Below are 18,837 nucleotides of genomic sequence, written 5' to 3' on the forward strand. Positions count from 1 at the left end.
CTCTCTCTCTCTCTCTCTCTCTCTCTGTGGATGTGCTGTTGAGAAACCTGCAGCTCTACCAAAGCACATAGTATGGTATCATTTATGAGTTTTCAGAGTTACGAAATAGACTAATATTTATACAGCAGAGGAAACAAAGAAAACTCCGGTCAAAGGGGAAAGAGAAACGCTGACAAAGACATAAAATTCATATAATTTTTTTCGTCATACTGTGATGGAAAACTAGTGATAAAGTGATAGAAAACTGAAGAGGAGGCTAATGATGGCTAAACAATTTTCAAATTGAATTTTAAGAAATATGAGCTTTAGCTGTTATCATAAGCATCTGCAGGGGAGCTTCCTATGGACGTAAGAGAGTGACTTTATTGGTAGAAGATACATGGAAATGGATAGGTTGTTGATAGGGTTGTCTTTCCTCTGCATGATGAGATTTGTTTTTTGTCCCTTGGAAGTTTATGGTATAAAAAAATTGGAAATCAAATAAGAAAAATTCAAGCCTCTCCATCCCTCTCAACCATAAAGTGGAGTTGCAAAGCTCATCATTCATCGAAGACCGAGAGGATCTGGTAAGCAGCTTGGATTGTTTCTTCCAAATGTTTTTGGCCTTCTATGGCTAGTTCTTGTATTGTTTTTGAGTGTGGTGGTGATATGGGATTTGAATTGCCTTCCATTCTCTCTTCTTTCGTTGGATTTTTTTTCTTTTATCTCTGCTTGTTTGAGTAAAAAATTGTCCAGTAAGAGACTTTTTAAGTATGATTATGATAGGGGGTTTTATCTTTGTAAGTATGTTTTCTAATATTAGGATGCTGGCATGCAAACCCAACAAGACAAAAGGTAAGGGATAAGTTAAAATGAGAAACGACACACAAGAATTTACGTGGTTCACTCAATTTGGCTACGTCCACGGGCAAGTATAGAAGGATTTTACTAAGTAATGTGGGAATACAACTTCTCTCTAATAATAGGAGAACAACAAAAATCTCTCTATTATTAGGAGAAAACACCTCACTTACTATCTCACAAATACCTTACAATTTTGTGGGATTATTCTCTCCTCACCCTCTCTTCTTTCTCTCTTGTGGTGTATCTATAATGCTTGGATGCATTGCCTATTTATAGGCAGTCTATAATGCTTGAATGCATTGCCTATTTATAAGCAAACATCCATGCAAAAGACAAGAGCAAGGTAGGTGGCACCAAATTTATGCCTAATATTGTTGACAAATTGGTGCCTAACATTGTTGACAAATTTGTGCCTAACATTGTTGACAAACATTGTTGATTTTGTCAACAATGTTAGGGTGATTTCACATTCTCCCACTTGAAGACTTTGATGAGTTAATCAAGTCTTCACACTTGATTATCTGTGCTTCTTCTATCCTTTCTATACTTGCCATCTTCATGCTGCTTACATTTCTGCTAGGCCGTAAGAGGATCTGCACCATATATACTTATCAGTATTAACCGGTTTGGTTAAAGCATCTGCTGCGTTTTTCTTTGTGTGAATCTTCTGAAAATCCACACTTCCATCTTCCACCACTTTCGCGAACAAACTGATACTGAACATCTATGTGTTTTGTTCTTGAATGAAACGCTGGATTCCTTGCAATATGCAAGGCACTTGACTATCACAATACAAAAGAATATTCTCTTGTTTGTGCCCGAGCTCCTCCATAAGTTTCTTCATCCATATTGCTTCTTTACAAGCTTGTGTAGCTGCCATGTACTCAGCTTCTGTTGTGGACAATCCTACAACAGTCTGAAGTTTAGAAACCCAGCTCACAGCTCCTCCTGCAATTATGAACACATAGCCTGTAGTGGACTTCCTTTTCTCAAGGTCACCAGCAAAATCTGAATCAACATAACCTTTGATAGTAAATTCTGATCCTCCATAACATAATGCAGCATCTAAGGTACCCTTGATGTATGTCAAGATCCTTTTAATAGTATTCCAATGCTCTCTACCAGGATTTGCCATGTATCGACTAACTGCTCCCACTGCTTGTGCAATGTCTGGTCTTGTACATATCATGGCAAACATTAAACTTCCCACTGCTGATGCATACGGTACTCGAGACATCTCCATCCTCTCTGCTTCATTGCTAGGAGACATACTTGAGGATAATTTGAAGTTAATAGGAAGTGGGGTGGAAATTGGCTTACAATCTTGCATGTTGAAGCGTCGCAAGATCTTCTTCAAATAATTTTTTTGAGAAAGCCAAATCTTCCTCTTACTTCTGTCTCGGTAAATTTGCATCCCTAGAATCTTGTTTGCTGGTCCCAAGTCCTTCATATCAAATTCCCTAGCCAACTGTGCCTTTAATTCTTGGACTCGATCTTTGTTGGGGCCTATCACCAACATGTCATCCACGTACAATAACAAAATGATGAAATCTTCTTCAAACCTCTTGTAATACGTACAATGGTCTGAACTGAGTCTGTTGTACCCAAGGCTAATTATGAAGGAATCAAATCTCTTATACCAACACCTCGGCGCCTGTTTGAGACCGTATAGAGATTTGTTCAACCTGCAAACCAAGTTCTCCTTACCTGTTTCAGCAAAACCCTCTAGTTGGAGCATATAAATTTCTTCTTCAAGTTCTCCATGAAGAAATGCAGTTTTCATGTCTAACTGCTCCAAGTGAAGATCAAATATAGCACACATTGCTAAGACTACTCTGATTGTCGTAAGTCGTACCACCGGAGAAAATATCTCATTGAAGTCTATTCCTTCTTTCTGAGCATATCCTTTCACCACCAATCTTGCACGATACCGCTCCACTTGATCATTGCCATCATGTTTTATCTTGTAAACCCATTTGTTGCCAATGGCCTTTCTTCCTTGTGGTAACGGAACAAGATCCCAAGTATTATTCTTATGCAGACCTTCAATCTCCTCTTGCATTGCTGTCATCCACATAGATACATCTGTGCTTTTGATAGCCTCATGGAAAGTTGATGGCTCTCCATGCTCTGGTACAACTGAGTGCCAAGCTGGTGGTCTTCTTTCACGAGTTGACCGCCGAACTTCAGAAGTTTCAGACTCTATTTGTTCTTGCTCTTCATGCTCTGGTACAACTTCAGAAGAAGCATGATTCTGAGTATTTTCTACATGGACTGCTGTAGTCTCCTTTAGAATGCTATTATGTTCTTCCATTTGCATTTTACCTTCTGCAAATATGACATCTCTGTTGATCACTACCTTGTGGGCAGTGGGATCCCACAAGCGATACCCCTTCACTCCATCAGCATATCCCAAAAATACACATTTTCTAGATTTTGAATCCAGCTTGCTAACTTCTTGTGTATTGTACATCATGTACACAGGACTTCTAAATATATGCAATCGAGAATAATCAGCTGGTTTTCCAGTCCACATCTCCATCGGTGTCTTTAGCTTAATTACGGTTGATAGAGATCGATTTATCACATAATAGGCGGTATTCACTGCTTCTGCCCAGAATGACTTTCCTAGACCTGTAGCCTTCAACATTGCTCTTGTTCTTTCTAATAGAGTTCTGTTCATCCGCTCTGCCACTCCATTTTGTTGTGAAGTGTATGCCGTTGTGAACTGCCTTTTGATACCTTCATGTTGACAGAAGTTATCAAATTCATCACTGGTATATTCTCCTCCATTGTCAGTCCTCAAACACTTGATCTTCTTTTCAGATTCAAGTTCCACCTACGCTTTGAAAGTTTTAAAGACTGTAAGCACATCTGCCTTCCTTCTAATTGGATACACCCAACATCTCCTAGAGAAGTCATCTATGAATGATACAAAGTATCTTGCTCCTCCCAAGGATACAACCGGTGCTTGCCAAACATCAGAGTGAATTAGGTCTAAGATGCATTTGCTCTTAGTTGTAGATGTGCCAAACTTCAACCTGTGTTGCTTACTTGTAACACAGTGCTCATAAAAAGGTAAAGTAACCTTTGTAAGCCCAAGGAGTAACTTCTGATCAGAGAGAACCTTTAAACCTTTTTCTGACATGTGACCTAGTTTTTGATGCCACATCATCGTCTTCTCTTTTGCAGGACTGGCTGATGCGATTGACGCTTCTGCCTCATGATGTGTTTCTCCCATTAATGCAAATACATTTGCAACTGTCTTTCTTGCCTTTAAAACCACCAGCGCTCCTTTGATGATTTTCATGATTCCATTTTCTGTTCGGATCTTACAGCCAAGACTATCAAATTGTCCTATGGACAAAAGATTCTTCTTTAAGTCTTTCACATGTCGCACTTCTGAAATAGTACGAATTAAGCCATCATACATCTTCAATTTGATGGTGCCAATGCCGATAATCTCTAAAGCATGATTATCACCCATGAACACTTTGCCTCCAGAGATAAGTTTATATGTATGGAACCAATCTCGATTAGGAGTCATATGCCATGTTGCTCCTGAATCCATTAGCCAGACCTCAGTGAGCTCTTCTGTATCTGTAGAGATTGTCGCTGCTTCACTATATAAAACATCTCCATCTTCTGAGGTGTTGACAACACACCCTTGAGATTTTGATGACTCTGCAGAATTCTCTATACCCTTTTTAAACCAACAATCCTTTTTGAAGTGCCCCTTTTTGCCACAGTTGTAGCATTTCACAGCCTTCTTACTTCTTGATTTGGACCTCCCCTGCCTTTGACTCCCACTAGAGCCACGCTCCATTGATCTTCCTCTTGACACCAACAATGCCTCTGCTTGGTTTGAACTGTTTCTGTCTCCTTTGTTTTTGCACCTATTTTCTTCTTCCAAGATAGCGGCTACAACATCATCGAAGACTAGATAATCTGAGAGGATATTATTTGTCAAGTTGATAATGAGCTGATCATACGAATTAGGAAGACTTTGAAGTAGAAGCTCTGCACGTTCATTTTCCTCTATTTGCTGGCCCAATGTAGTGAGTTGTGAAAATAGAGTTCTTATTGTGTTGATGTGGTCAGTCACCGACGTGGTTTCTGTCATTCGAAGGCTATAAAGTCTCCGCTTTAAGAAAATCTTATTGTGCAAAGACTTGGACTCGTATAGCTTTGTTAGAGTCTCCCATATCTCTTTAGCTGTTTTCTTTTCCGCCACACTTGATAATACTTCATCGGCTAATGCTAAATGTATGTTAGCAATAGCATTGCCATCCATCTCATTTCATTTTGTATTATCAGTGATTTCCGCGGGCCGATCCCCAATTGCTGCCAAGCAATTGTCTTTTCTTAAGATTGCCTTGATTCTCATTTTCCACAATGAGAAATTGCTCCCATTAAACCTCTCAATCTTGTACTTTGCTGCCATTGTATTCACCAAGATCTATTCAGCTATCACCGTTTCACAGATCTGTAATGTATATAGAAATAGTATCGTGTGAATAATACTTCACTAAGTAAGTTCCCAGGAAAGATTGGAGGGGTCACAAACGGTCCCGCTTAAAACCCAATCTCCTTAGACAGAACTTCCTAGACCGTATTTAATCACCGCACTGACTTTCTATATACGCCAACAGCAACGTATGTGAACAGTACCTTATGGATGAATAGCGCCGTATAGGTGAATAGTGTCGTATACATGAATAGTAACCATATACACGAATAATTTTTGTGTATTAACAACACCAACCAGGAGGCTCTGATACCACTGTTAGGATGCTGGCATGCAAACCCGACAAGACAAAAGGTAAGGGATAAGTTAAAATGAGAAACGACACACAAGAATTTACGTGGTTCACCCAATTTGGCTACGTCCACGGGCAAGTATAGAAGGATTTTACTAAGTAATGTGGGAATACAACTTCTCTCTAATAATAGGAGAACAACAAAAATCTCTCTATTATTAGGAGAAAACACCTCACTTACTATCTCACAAATACCTTACAATTTTGTGGGATTATTCTCTCCTCACCCTCTCTTCTTTCTCTCTTGTGGTGTATCTATAATGCTTGGATGCATTGCCTATTTATAGGCAAACATCCCTCTATAATGCTTGAATGCATTGCCTATTTATAGGCAAACATCCATGCAAAAGACAAGAGCAAGGTAGGTGGCACCAAATTTATGCCTAACATTGTTGACAAATTTGTGCCTAACATTGTTAACAAACATTGTTGATTTTGTCAATAATATTAAGGTGATTTCACGTCTAATTCTTTTGAGATTTTGTATTCTCTTCTCAGTTAAGCCATTTTCTTATTGGCAATAACAATTGTTTAATAAATCCCTCGGATTTCATTACAAAAAATGCCAATTCTCCGTGAGTTACGGTGTCCACTGGAAAAGTTTGCTGCCAAATAATTGTTATTTGAAAATCACATTCTTTTTGCATTTTGCTCTAGTCGAAAAGACCATAACATGCATTGCAAATTACAAGCAAGCTAAATTACATCAGACGAGGTGTACGCACATTCTATTAAAACATGAGATAATCCTGAGCTAATCCTCGGAACATACTTAATTGAATTCATAATTTTATAAAACAGTGCAGCATGAAATCCAAATACTCAAACTCAAAATCCGTAATCATAACAAAACTAAAACAGAAACCAATACATAAAATAAATCCATAAATATTGTAAAACATTTATATTTGCGTAGTTAAGCTAGATTGAACAAAACTGAATTAAATATATATATAAACTAATAGCCTAAAAAACAACTAGCCTCAATAACATGCGAAGGCATGCCCAACTCAAAGTAGTAGGAAGAAAACAACCAAAAATCTTGCAACTGAAACTGAACTAAATACCTGAAAAATAATGAATAGAGGGGTGAGTCAAAACATTTAGTGAGAGATAATAACTATTATGCATGGTAACATGTAATATGAGATATGTGAATATGACTATGCATATAACAAACAAATATATTCCAAGGATCACAAATAGATGATGAACGAAGGGTAATCCAAAAAATCCTGACTTGCAATTTGTCTTGAATTTACCCAATCTCAACAACACATTTAGCCCTAAACCGTCTAAATACATATAATAAAATATTCTAACAACTTTTCCATAATCGATTCCATTAAAAACGTCACAATCATTTTAACCTCAAATTCATTCATCAAACCCTAGTATGCCATCTTATTGTTCATAATTCAAAACCTGAAGAGTTAGGGATGATCTTACCTAAGAAATTGCATAGAAAAACTCCAAAAAACACATTGCTTGTTTAAACATTGTTTCTCTTTCACCGTACCAGATGGGCTGTTTGGGCTCACCAATGGTCTTGAGCTCTTTTGGCCACTAGGCCACGACCTGAGTTTTACAACACCTAATTAATTAAAGTGAAAAATACAATAATCAAATTAATTTATTTGCTTTTTATTTTTATCCCTAACAACAATTACAAATTGAACAAAATTCAATAGCATAGATTTAAAATCAGGATGAATAAGTACTTGAATGCAAAAGAATTATAAAGATAAGTGCTACTTCTCACAGCAACTAATGAAGATGGATTCTATTCCCCTCTTGAACTCAAGAATTATTTGTTTATCCTCAAGGAATTTCCAGTCGCTAAGAAGATTTTCCTCTTGTTGTAACAGAATGATCTCCCCTATTTTTATTCTAATATATAGCTTTTATGATAAAATATCAAGGAAAAAAATTACGAGATTGAAAGCTATGAGAAAATCCCTCTAATCCTATCACATTTCTTCTTAATGGTACGAATCCTAAAATTATATGTCCCCATTATATTAAGAATTTATTTGAAATTATAGTTATTATGTTTTTTAAATAGACATACTAATGATATTTTTTATTTTTTAAAAATTATTTTTGATATCAGCATATTAAAATGAGATATTAAAATGATTTAAAAATATTAAAAATATATTAATTTAAAATTAATAAAAAATAAAAAAAATTAATTTTTTAAAAATATTTTTAAAACACACGTCAAAATTGACTTCTATCTCATTTTAGCAAGATGCATTTTTTTCTTGTTCTAGTTAGCAGTGCTGTTGTTGTTTGGACTTTGAGCAGTAGCTAGACATCTCCATCATACTGTCATGTCACCTGATGGCCAGCAAGTGGAGCCCCAAGAATGCAATCAAGCGTGTCCATTGATAAGGGGAAAGTGATAGAATGCATGTGGTTCCTAAAGGCGGATAAAACTTAAAAATACAAATTAAAATTGAGAGAGAATATCAAAGCTTCAGAGAAAAATCGAAGCAAGAAAACTTTGAAAAGCTCTGTGTCAATTGATAAGGGCAAAGTGATAGAATGCATGTGGTTCATAAAGACGGATAAAACTTAAAAATACAAATTAAAATTGAATGAAAATATAATATTAAACTTCGAATTACAATTGTTTATCTATCGATTGTTTTTCTTACAGGAAAAAAAGTACGACAATTCAGTAGTCTTAAACGATAATGAAACAAAAAAAAGAAGCTTGAAAACGACAATTCAGTATTTTTCTTATTTGATTTCCAATTTTTCTTTTTTCCACTCCAATAATAATTGGCCTAACCATTTAAATGACCATCATTTCCCCAAAGAACAGCTAAACTAAATTATTATGGAATCAGTGGTAAACCTTTCCATCATGCAGAGGACTGACAACCCTATCAACAACCTTTCCATTTGCATGTCTTTTAGCAATAAATAAATCACTCTCCTACTTCCCTAGGAAGCTCCTCTGCGGATGCTTACGATAACCGCTAAAGCTCATAATTCGTAAAATTCAATTTGAAAATTGTGTAGACATCATAGCCTCCTCCAGTTTTGTATCACTTTATCACTAGCTTTTATAATATAAACAGTATGATGGAAAAAATGATATGAATTTTATGTCTCTGTCAGCGTTTCTCTTTCCCCTTTGACAGGAGTTTTCTTTGTTTCCTGAGCTGCATAAATATTAGTCTTTATGGTGACTCAGAAAACACATAAATGATACCATACTACTATGTGCCTTGGTAGCACTGCAGGGTTCTCGACAGCACATCCAGAGAGAGAGAGAGCTTGTACTGAGAGAGAAAAATGGACTCCAAACATATATTTGGAGGAGTTGTAGCAGCTTTCTTGTTCGGGTTTGTTGTCCTCTACAGTTCAAGAGGGAGAGAGAATATCAAAGCTTCAGAGAAAAATCGAAGCAAGAAAACTTTGAAAAGCTCTGGAAATGGAGTGTGCAGATCAAATTTTGCTGGAAATACTGATGTGATCATCGTAGGAGCTGGTGTTGCTGGTTCAGCTCTTGCTTATGCTCTCGCAAAGGTAATAACCTCTTTCACAATGGTAAAACAGTTAACTCTAAGTGCCTGATCTTGCATATATTTCAAAGACCAAAACCTAGTAAGCAGAGCTATTGTTGTTCTGTGTGTGCTAAGCAACAGCAACCTTGTCTTCTCCTACAACTGCAGGATGGATGGCGCGTGCAAGTTATTGAAAGAGACTTGACTGAGCCCGACAGAATTGTTGGTGAGCTCCTGCATGCTGGGGGCTGCATTAAATTGGCCGAGTTAGGTCTTCAAGGTGAAGAATTACTAGCTGTAGAAATTTTGTTGAACATACTTTCCGTTAATTAATCAACAACTACTCTTATTTATGTCCAACATTTTCTGTGGTAGCAGACTGTCTAGATGGGATTGATTCTCAGATAGTCTTCAGTTTCGCTGCTGTTCACAAAGATGGGAAAAGAACTGCAATGTCATATCCCGCCAATGCGAGTGGCAGAAGCTTTCACCATGGCCGCTTCATCCAGAAACTACGTGAAAAAGCCGCATCTCTTCCCAAGTATTTGTCCTTTCCCCTGAAACCAATAGGAACAGAGTAGCCTGCGAGTACTGAGTTCAATATAACCAACCATAGACTGAATATACGTTTGTCAGTATCATTTCATGATGTGAAGATTTTTCTTTCTCATATTTCTTTGATCTTTGTCCAGCGTTAAACTCGAACAAGGAACTGTAACATCTCTTGTCGAACAAAAAGGAACTATCAAAGGTGTGCTATACAAAACAAAGGCAGGCCAGGAGTTAGCAGCTTCAGCTTCACTCACAGTAGTATGTGATGGTTGTTTTTCAAATTTACGACGCAATCTCTGCAATCCAAAGGTGAAAATCTTGCATTATGAGTAAATTTACATGTAATTAATGAGAGAAGGCACTATAATGTTTTATTTTGTTGATAAGAATACAGACCAGGAGATATACCTTGTAGGTGAATCTCAAATAATAGTTTTATATTATTCTTTAAAATATTTCTTTGAAAACTTGAAACTTGCTTGGGACCATGATTACTTTCGGCTTAATTATTATTATTATTATTTTATTTATATGGGTGTTTGGGTCAGTTTACACGTACCACGATCAATTTCATGGTCCACTTAATATCTTACAAGCCCAGTAAACATGTAAGTCACCGCGGGGATGACAGGGATGCAAAGTAAGATTCGAACCCGAGTATAGAAAAATGGAATAAATCTCTCTCACCGCTAGGCTAACACCTCCAACGCTAGGCTAACACCTCCAATGCAGCTTAATTATTATTAATATAATTAGTTAGAATGAATGGTAAGATTCAAGCATGTGAATGTTCAGTTTTAAAAAATTCAACCTGAAATTAGTTTAATATTACTTTTTAACACATGATCGTTACATTTCTTGTAGATTGAAGTCCCATCTTACTTTGTTGGTTTGGTCCTGGAGAACTATAATCTTCCATATGCAAATCGTGCATACTTTATTTTGAAGGATACAATTGTCATAGCTTATCCTGTTAGCAGCAATGAAATTCGTTGTTTAGTTGATGTACCTGGCTCGAAACAACCACCTATTGCCAATGGTGAAATGGCAAGCTACTTGAAAACAGTGGTGGCACCTCAAGTATGTATAGTTGCTTGAAATTGAAGCTTATTCTGATTAATTTATAGAGCACGCTTGATCGCGAATTTATTGTTAATAATATCAGAAAGCAAAATGTAAAATGTCTCATAATGCCAGTCTAAGGCGACATTTTAGCAACTTTGCTAGTTCTCTTTATTCAATACATATATGTTGTTTGAACTAATGCTGTGATTTGCACATTTCAGATGCCACCTGAGCTATACAATGCTTTCATATGTGCAATTGATAAGGGCAACATAAGAACAATGCCAAACAGAATCATGCCTGCGTCTCCCTATCCAACCCCTGGTGCGTTTATGATAGGGGATTCCTTGAATATGCGCCATGCCGTAACAGGAGGAGGAATGACTGTGGGACTTTCTGATGTTGTTCTACTGCGAGATCTTCTTAGGCCTCTGAATAATCTTAGTGATGGAGCTGCCATTTGCAAATATCTTGAATCCTTTTACATTCTGCGCAAGGTATCAGCTTTCGCATGCTCAAGCTTATCTAATATTTCTTCTGCCAGTCTTCCTCGGAACAAACTCTGAACAGGAATTGCTTAAAGAAACTTCAAATTTCAAGCATTGCTATATTTCTATAGGTTGGGTAGATACTAATAACATAATATTGGTTGCAGCCAACGTCATTTGCAATAAACACATTGGCAAGCACCCTACACACAGTATTCTCTTCATCGGATCAGGATCCATCAAGGAAGGAAATGAAAGAAGCATTCTTCAATTATTTGAGCCTTGGAGGCGTGTTCTCAGAAGGACTGATGGCTCTTCTGTCTGGTCTAAACCCTGATCCGTGGAGCTTGGTTTTCCACTGCTTTGCCATGCTTGCCTATGCTGTTGGCCGCTTATTGCTTCCATTTCCTACACCAAAACGCATGTGTATTGCGGCAAAACTAATTTTGGTCTGTATCTCCAGCTTTCATCTCATTACCCTTACTAACAGACATTTGTTTGAACTATTATTCTCACCATGAGTTTCCTAGAGAAACTTAAATTTTTATTTTTATTTTTGTCATCTTTCAGGTTGGATCAGGCATCATCTTCCCTATACTAAAGGCTGAAGGAATTAGAGCAACATTCCTCCCGGCAACAATGCCTGCTTACTACAGAACTCCTCCTGTCCAATCCACTGATGATAGAGAAACAGGGTAATAGTTGGTTATTCTTTAATCAAACAAGAAACAAATTATAAAACCTGCAGTATTTTAAGATATAGCTAGTTGTTTTGCATTTTTTTTCTTCTTTTTATAATATAGCAGTACCGTTGTTGTTCGAATTCCCTATAAGCTTTTGAATTCCCGCTAACCATCTTTTGACTATTTCTTCTTCTTCTTGTTCTTGTTCTTCTTCTTCTTTTTTTGCTTCAAAAGAAAAGGGTCCTTAAGTCTAATCATGACAGATACCACGTTTTGCTTCCATTTTCCAAAGAGGAAAGGGTGCAGAAAGCGATCACATACCAACGAGACGCAAGCAGACTAACTAAACCTGTATAAAACAAAACAACCGAACCATGAAATAGCCAGCTACCCTTCCACACAAAGCTTGCATAACATAATCTGCTTGACATGTACTGGAATGAAACTTAAAACCAACTCAGAAATAATACATTTATTTCATATTAATCAACGTCAATCAGATGTAAATTACATGTTAGTTAGCGTAAGGACATGAGAAGAATCAATAGAAATGGAGATTTGTGCCGCTTTACATACATAATTCTATTACCAAATTCAATAGCACCATGCATTAAAACAAGATGCCTACCCGTAATTCAATAATATATCGTCATTTAACAAAGGGACTAAGGACGTCCTTAGCGTTAGGATTCTCCTTAGCGTTAGGATTCTCCCACTCTACCACTGACTCCCACCATTCTTTCGGATATACTTCAATTTTTTTAAGTGAAGGGGGAAGAAGACGAATTGGCAACCTTCTCAGCTTTTGACAATTGTCTACAATAATTTCTTCGAGGGAATCGCAAATCAGCTTTGCACTGCAAATGCTTTTCAGTTCTGGTAGATTCATCAATCTCAGAATTCTGAACTTAGGGAGTATGAATTCCATGATGGAATTGGAGCTACTGCTTTCTTCATCTGTTGTTCCTATTATCTCCTCCATTTTCTCACAGTGTTGAACTTGAATCCTTTCTAAGTACTTAAGGTTTGATAGCAACACCAGAGGAAACAACGTCTTCATACTCTTACATTTATAGCAATAAAGTTCTTTAAGACCAGAAAATATACCATTATAAGATGGCAACGGTAGTGGAGCAGAGTAGAACCAAGAAGATGAAACCAAGCTCTTCATGCTATTGCAATCCTTAATGTCGATGCGCTGAAGATCGGTGGCATTCTCTAATGACAAAACATCACCTAAACTTCTTGCATCGATACATTTACAATGCAGTATTTGAATGTTATTTATGAACATGACCTGAAAATCTCTATCTCGATTGATGTTCAAATTACCCAACCCAACTATTCTACATGGATAACAATAATTATTTATTTCCGAGTAAAAATCATCGCCCAGTAGTCCCACAAAAATCCTGTACGTGCATAATGAAAGGGTCTTATCCCGAGAGTTCAGATACTCCACAAAGTCAGAATGTTCTTCAAAATGACATTCCAAAATTTCCAACTTCCTCCAGCATCCTACTTCCTTTCCTTTAGCTGTTACTAGAGCATACATTCTTAAATCCCTAAAAGGCATAAAGTCCTCTAGTATAAAAACTTGCAGGTGACAGAGTTTAGGTAATATCCCACTAGGAAACTCCTTTTCACCACATCCATTCATTCTAAGATATCTAAGGTTGGATAAACATTCCATACCTTGAGGCATCTTTTTAAGTGAAGTATGATAGAGATCTAACCTTTTTAGTTCCCTGAGCTTCTTTAATGATGGTACATGCCTAAGTTCTTACAATTATTGAGCAATAATGCAGTGAGACTCACCAAATCAGAGACAGAGTCTGGTAAATTTCCAATTTCTGTAAAAGACAGATCAAGAACCTTGAGCCCATTCAATTGCTTGAAAAATGAATCTGCAATGAATTGCAACCAACGATTTTGACATAACAACATAGTTGATAGATAGGGACACCTTGGTGAATAGCGGGAAGGAATTTCTTTAATTTGGTTTTGTACTAGTGAGACTCTTGCGAGATTCTCTGTCCACTCCTCTGCATCTGGCAATTCTTTTAATTGCGCACCTGCTTTGACCATGACTTGAGAGTTGTCTTGCAGTATTTGGATGGCCATGTCCCGAATCAAGACATTCATCTTAACAGGCAGACACGTTTGTCTTGCAGTATTTGGATGGCCATGTCGCGAATCAAGTCATGCATCTTAACAGGCAGACACGTTCAAGTCTATTAAGCATCGTGTGGCCCTCGTCAAATGCATCTTTCCTGCTCCTCATTCCTTTAATTATTCCCTCATCCACCAAAAAACCTATCAACTCCTCCATTTTAATCCAATGATCTACAGGAAACAACGCACAATATAAGAGACAATATTGTAGTATTACAATGCCTAACCGATTATAACCAGCCCTCGATACGTTGAATTACCTTCTCATCCATGTCCCTAAGTTCTGATTCTTTCAATTTCTTCAATGTATTTCTCTCTCCACTCCCCTCAAGCTTCCTGCCACAGTAATAATTCCCAGCAAATCACGTCCAAAATTATCCATGAACAAAGACTAAGCTTCTCCCTCAGAAAGTGGCTTCTTCACTTTGATTGTTTCTGATAATTCATTCTTGTTTTTTCCTTAGTTTTTCTGCAATTTATTAATGTTGAAATTTTAAGATACAGTCACTCACCAAACATGATTACAAATATCTTGTTTTTGTAAAAGTTCATTATAAATATGTTACAATATTGTTTTTTTACTAACATCTCCCGCTCCATAAATACTAATGGCTGAGACTTCATCATCCATTAACAAATACTATGTCACCTTCGTATTCTCTTCAAATGCTCGACCCACCAGCTTCTTAGAGCTGGTGGGTAATGGAACTCCTCTAGTCTCACTTGTGTTGTATTTAAGGCTTATAGAAGATCTAGCTCCTGCGCCAGGCTGCACTAATCTTCCACTATTCTCCACACCCTCCTCCTCCACTGGTTCTGTCCTCACTCTGACCGTGTTCTGCACATCATACATAATGACATCATCGTTTACTGATGGAGCAAATATCTTCCATGATCAAGACACAAAGGATCTGGTGGTTGGGATGAATCTCCTCGAGGCTCATCAGCTTGATAAATTGATGTTGCTAGGAAGGAAGCCATAACTTTGCCTAGCAAAGATTATATGACAAGATATATGACAAGATACAACAAAAGAATCAGGAGCTAATTGCTGACTAAGTTAACGTGTGGAACCACCCTATTGTTGAAACTTTGGAAAAGATGACCTGAAAATGTAAGAGCCTGAAGCTTAGCTTCAAGAGCTGTAAGCACTACGGTAGGAATAATGCCTCTCACTCCTCCCCTCGATAGCATTTGGGAGTACGGTCAAAAAGCATTTTTTTAAAAAAATTAATTTTTTTTAAATTAATATATTTTTAATATTTTTAAATTATTTTGATATATAAATCTTAAAAATAATTTTTTTAAATAAAAAAATATTATTAATATATTTTGTGAGTGAAAAATATTTTTAAATCAATGTCAAAAATTGTAGCGAAGTATTGATGGTCATTATCTGATCCACTCCAGCTTCCATTCCCTAAAACTTTAACGAAGAACAGCATTAGCAATAAAAATAGTGCTTTAAGGGTACTGAAACAACCGTTTTATATATAACTTGAGAAATTCTAGTTATGAATACCTACTTAGTTCACACCTTGACCTTGAGATATCAGGCAGCAACACAAGTTCAATCGCTCCTAGCTAGGTTCAAAAACTGCTTTTCCTGGTTAGCATTTCCATAATGATTCCTGAGCAGTAAGCATCCTATTCGTTTTAGTCTTACAACTAGTTTCGTCGTCCAAGCTTTGTTATGGGTTCGGATTTGAGGTGTCATGTAATGTTTTGAATTAAAAGAGTTAGTAAAAGGCTACGAAATTCTTGGTGATTTAAAGAGAGAGTATAAATAAATAAGGGTATTGTAGTAATTAGATAAATATAATAAATATAAATAGAAAAAAAAAGGGATTTGAAAAATTGAAGTAGCAAACTGCGAGAGAGAATGGAGAAAGAAGAAGAAGAAGAGAAAAAAGAAAAATTAGAAGGGAAATAAAAAGGAGTTGAAGAAATAAGTTTAAATGTGAAATTTAGGTTGTTAAATGTATAAATGTGTATTATTGAGCTTTTAATTTGATTTTTATAAATGTTAGGGTTTTGAAAATTTGTGTTTGAGTTTAATTGATGAATTAAATTGAATGTTATAAGGTTGATTGTTGTGGGTAATGAATTGTTAAGTTGAATTTGAGAGATTGTAGATAAAAATGATGATTTTGAATTATCATTTTGTTTAAATGGTGAAATTATGTTAGAAATCAGGGGATAACAGTAGTTAATCTGTGAAAATTCTGGGTTTGACGTTGAAGATGATGAAAATTCAATTTGGTCCCTCAATTTGTGAAAATTATGGTTTAGTCCCCAAACTTTGGAAAATTACAGATTGGTCCCTAGAGTATATTCCGAGATTCTGAACAGAATAAAATATGAATTATGGGTAGAATTACTTTATAGTTGTAAAATTTTAAGACTTTCAATTTGGTCCTTCAATTTGATAAAAAAATATCATTTGACCCTAAAAATTTGGTAAGATTCCAGAATGGTCCCTGGAGCATAATGAGATATTCTGGACATAATTAAGGATTAATTATGGTTAGAATTTCAGTATATTCATGGATTTATTATAAAGTTTAGTTTGGTCCTCCATTTAACAAAAAATTATAATTTGACCCTAAAAATTTGGAAATTTTCCAGAATGGTCCCTGCAGCATAATTAGAGGTTCTAGACAGAAATGAGGTTGAATTATGAACATAATTCCACTATAGTCATAAATTTACAATATGTTTAGTTTGGTCCTCCAATTAGACAAAAATTACAATTTGCCCTAAAAATATGATAAATTTCATATTAGTCCCTAGCTATGATATTAGCTTTTGCATATTGGTTTGATGAATAATTTAGGGTTATTTAGTGAATTATTACCAATTTTATAGATAAGATTTCGAGAAAACCATTAATTTTTGGGTTTTTAGAAAAATAATTAGTTTAGTCTAAAAACAATAGGGTTATGGAATAAATTCTTAGTTAAGTGTATTAAATAGGTTATATGTTCTTTTGAGTTATTCTTGAATATGTTTCCTTTGTATTCAAATAATCCTGATATTCTACTAGTAGGACGTCAGTAGGATTTTCTTCAGCGTCTGCTTTTGATTTCTGTTTGCTTTCGAGTTAGGTGAGTGGATAATTTTTCATATGCATGAAAAATATTATAAATATTTAATTTGTTATTATGAATTGGATCATGCTTCTTGATAATATATATATATATATATATGTTGCTTATTATCCTTATTATGATAAATCATGATCAATTGTTGAATTTGAATTCTTGATATGAACCAGTATATATTTTAAATTGATTTCTGAATTGATAGCTTCTCATTTGATTGATGTCATGAGTTAAACCTTGAGATATGAATATGTCTGTTTGATTATGATTATGAACTTATGATATGTTAGTTAGAATACCCATGCTAACAGGATAATGTTAGTCTTTATGCACATCGTATCTGAACCCTAGTTGATCAGGAGAGTCACTAACTTGTGTCGATCGATCATTCCACAGTATGTAGCCTCATGCTCATTGCATTTTGATTTTCTGACGAGTTTTACCTTCTGATATTCTTGTTATAGCCTATTTGAGATAAGAACCTAGAGCCATAATTGTATATATATATTTTTTATTGATGTATTACCTTGTATGTATATATAAAACGTTATATACTCATTGAGTTGTTGAACTGACCCTTTCATTATTTACTTTTTCAAGCTTATAACTTGATAGCATGTCATTTTTGTTGAACCTTCTGAACTTGCTCTTTGGTTGTACCTTGTATATTTTTTTTTATGTCTAGTTAGTGCTTCAAAACTCTGAATTTTTATCTATTCATTGAGTTGTTGAACTGACCCTCTCATTATTTACTTTTGTAGGCTTATAACTTGATAGCAAGTCATTTTTGTTGAACCTTCTGAACCTGCTATTTGGTTGTACCTTGTACATTTTTTTTTTATGTCTAGTTAGTGCTCCAAAACTCTGAATTTATATTAACTCTTGTATTAAGATAATTAAATTATATTATAAAGTTAATTTGTTGCTACTACTGTGTTGAACTCTGATTGACTTATTTAAAGGATAAGTTTGGGTTCGCATAGATATAAAACCTTGAAAGGGAACCTTACTTATATGCTGATCATGGATCCGGGAATCGGATCATGACATGTTAGCAATGTTCTTATTACAATAATTGTTTTTTTTTTAAATGTGTATATGGTTATTTTAAGGCATAATCTTGCAAAGTGTGAGTGCTTTTTTGCCTCTATGACATGGATATGGCTTAGAAATTATAGAGAATCTGTGAGTTCCAGTTGGGTATATATCTTGGTGTGCCTCTCATTAGTGAAACAGCTAAATGCTGTTTATTGCACACTGCTAATTGGGAAATACAACACCATTTCACAGCAGTGGAATTCCACAACCTTGAAACGAAACCAATCATTTACAGTGATGTAATTTTGTTTCCAGCAAAAAGCAACACTCAACATCATTTTTCTGAAGGGTTGAAGACAACAACTGACGCTGTGAAATGGAATAAGTTGATGAGTGGCCACAAATATTCATAGAAAGAAATGGAATATTCCCCCGTATACCCACACCACAAATATTCCAGGCTGTAATAATCATAGAAAGAAATACAAAACCTTGAAAAACATCAGAGCACGTCAAGTTACTGAGTGGCCCTCCATTCCTCTCTTTCC

At 35.7% G+C, this 18,837-nt stretch overlaps 1 protein-coding gene and 1 pseudogene across 1 annotated transcript; one reads left to right on the top strand and one right to left on the bottom strand.

The window, feature by feature from the left end:
- The first annotated feature begins 8,694 nt into the window (after nucleotides 1–8,694).
- On the top strand, nucleotides 8,695–12,155 carry LOC105117255 (squalene monooxygenase-like). The gene is made up of 8 exons (XM_011014862.1): nucleotides 8,695–9,206; nucleotides 9,353–9,464; nucleotides 9,563–9,725; nucleotides 9,877–10,045; nucleotides 10,601–10,816; nucleotides 11,023–11,298; nucleotides 11,457–11,738; nucleotides 11,860–12,155. Exons 1-8 carry the CDS (start codon nucleotides 8,973–8,975, stop codon nucleotides 11,986–11,988), a joined length of 1,581 nt encoding a protein of 526 aa, XP_011013164.1. The 5' UTR covers nucleotides 8,695–8,972; the 3' UTR covers nucleotides 11,989–12,155.
- Nucleotides 12,156–12,621: 466 nt separating this feature from the next.
- Nucleotides 12,622–14,118, bottom strand: LOC105117260 (probable disease resistance protein At1g12290; annotated as a pseudogene).
- Between the last annotated feature and the right edge of the window lie 4,719 nt (nucleotides 14,119–18,837).

Source organism: Populus euphratica, unplaced genomic scaffold, assembly GCF_000495115.2.
Source record: "Populus euphratica unplaced genomic scaffold, PopEup_1.0 scaffold1260.1, whole genome shotgun sequence".
Lineage (NCBI taxonomy): Eukaryota > Viridiplantae > Streptophyta > Magnoliopsida > Malpighiales > Salicaceae > Populus > Populus euphratica.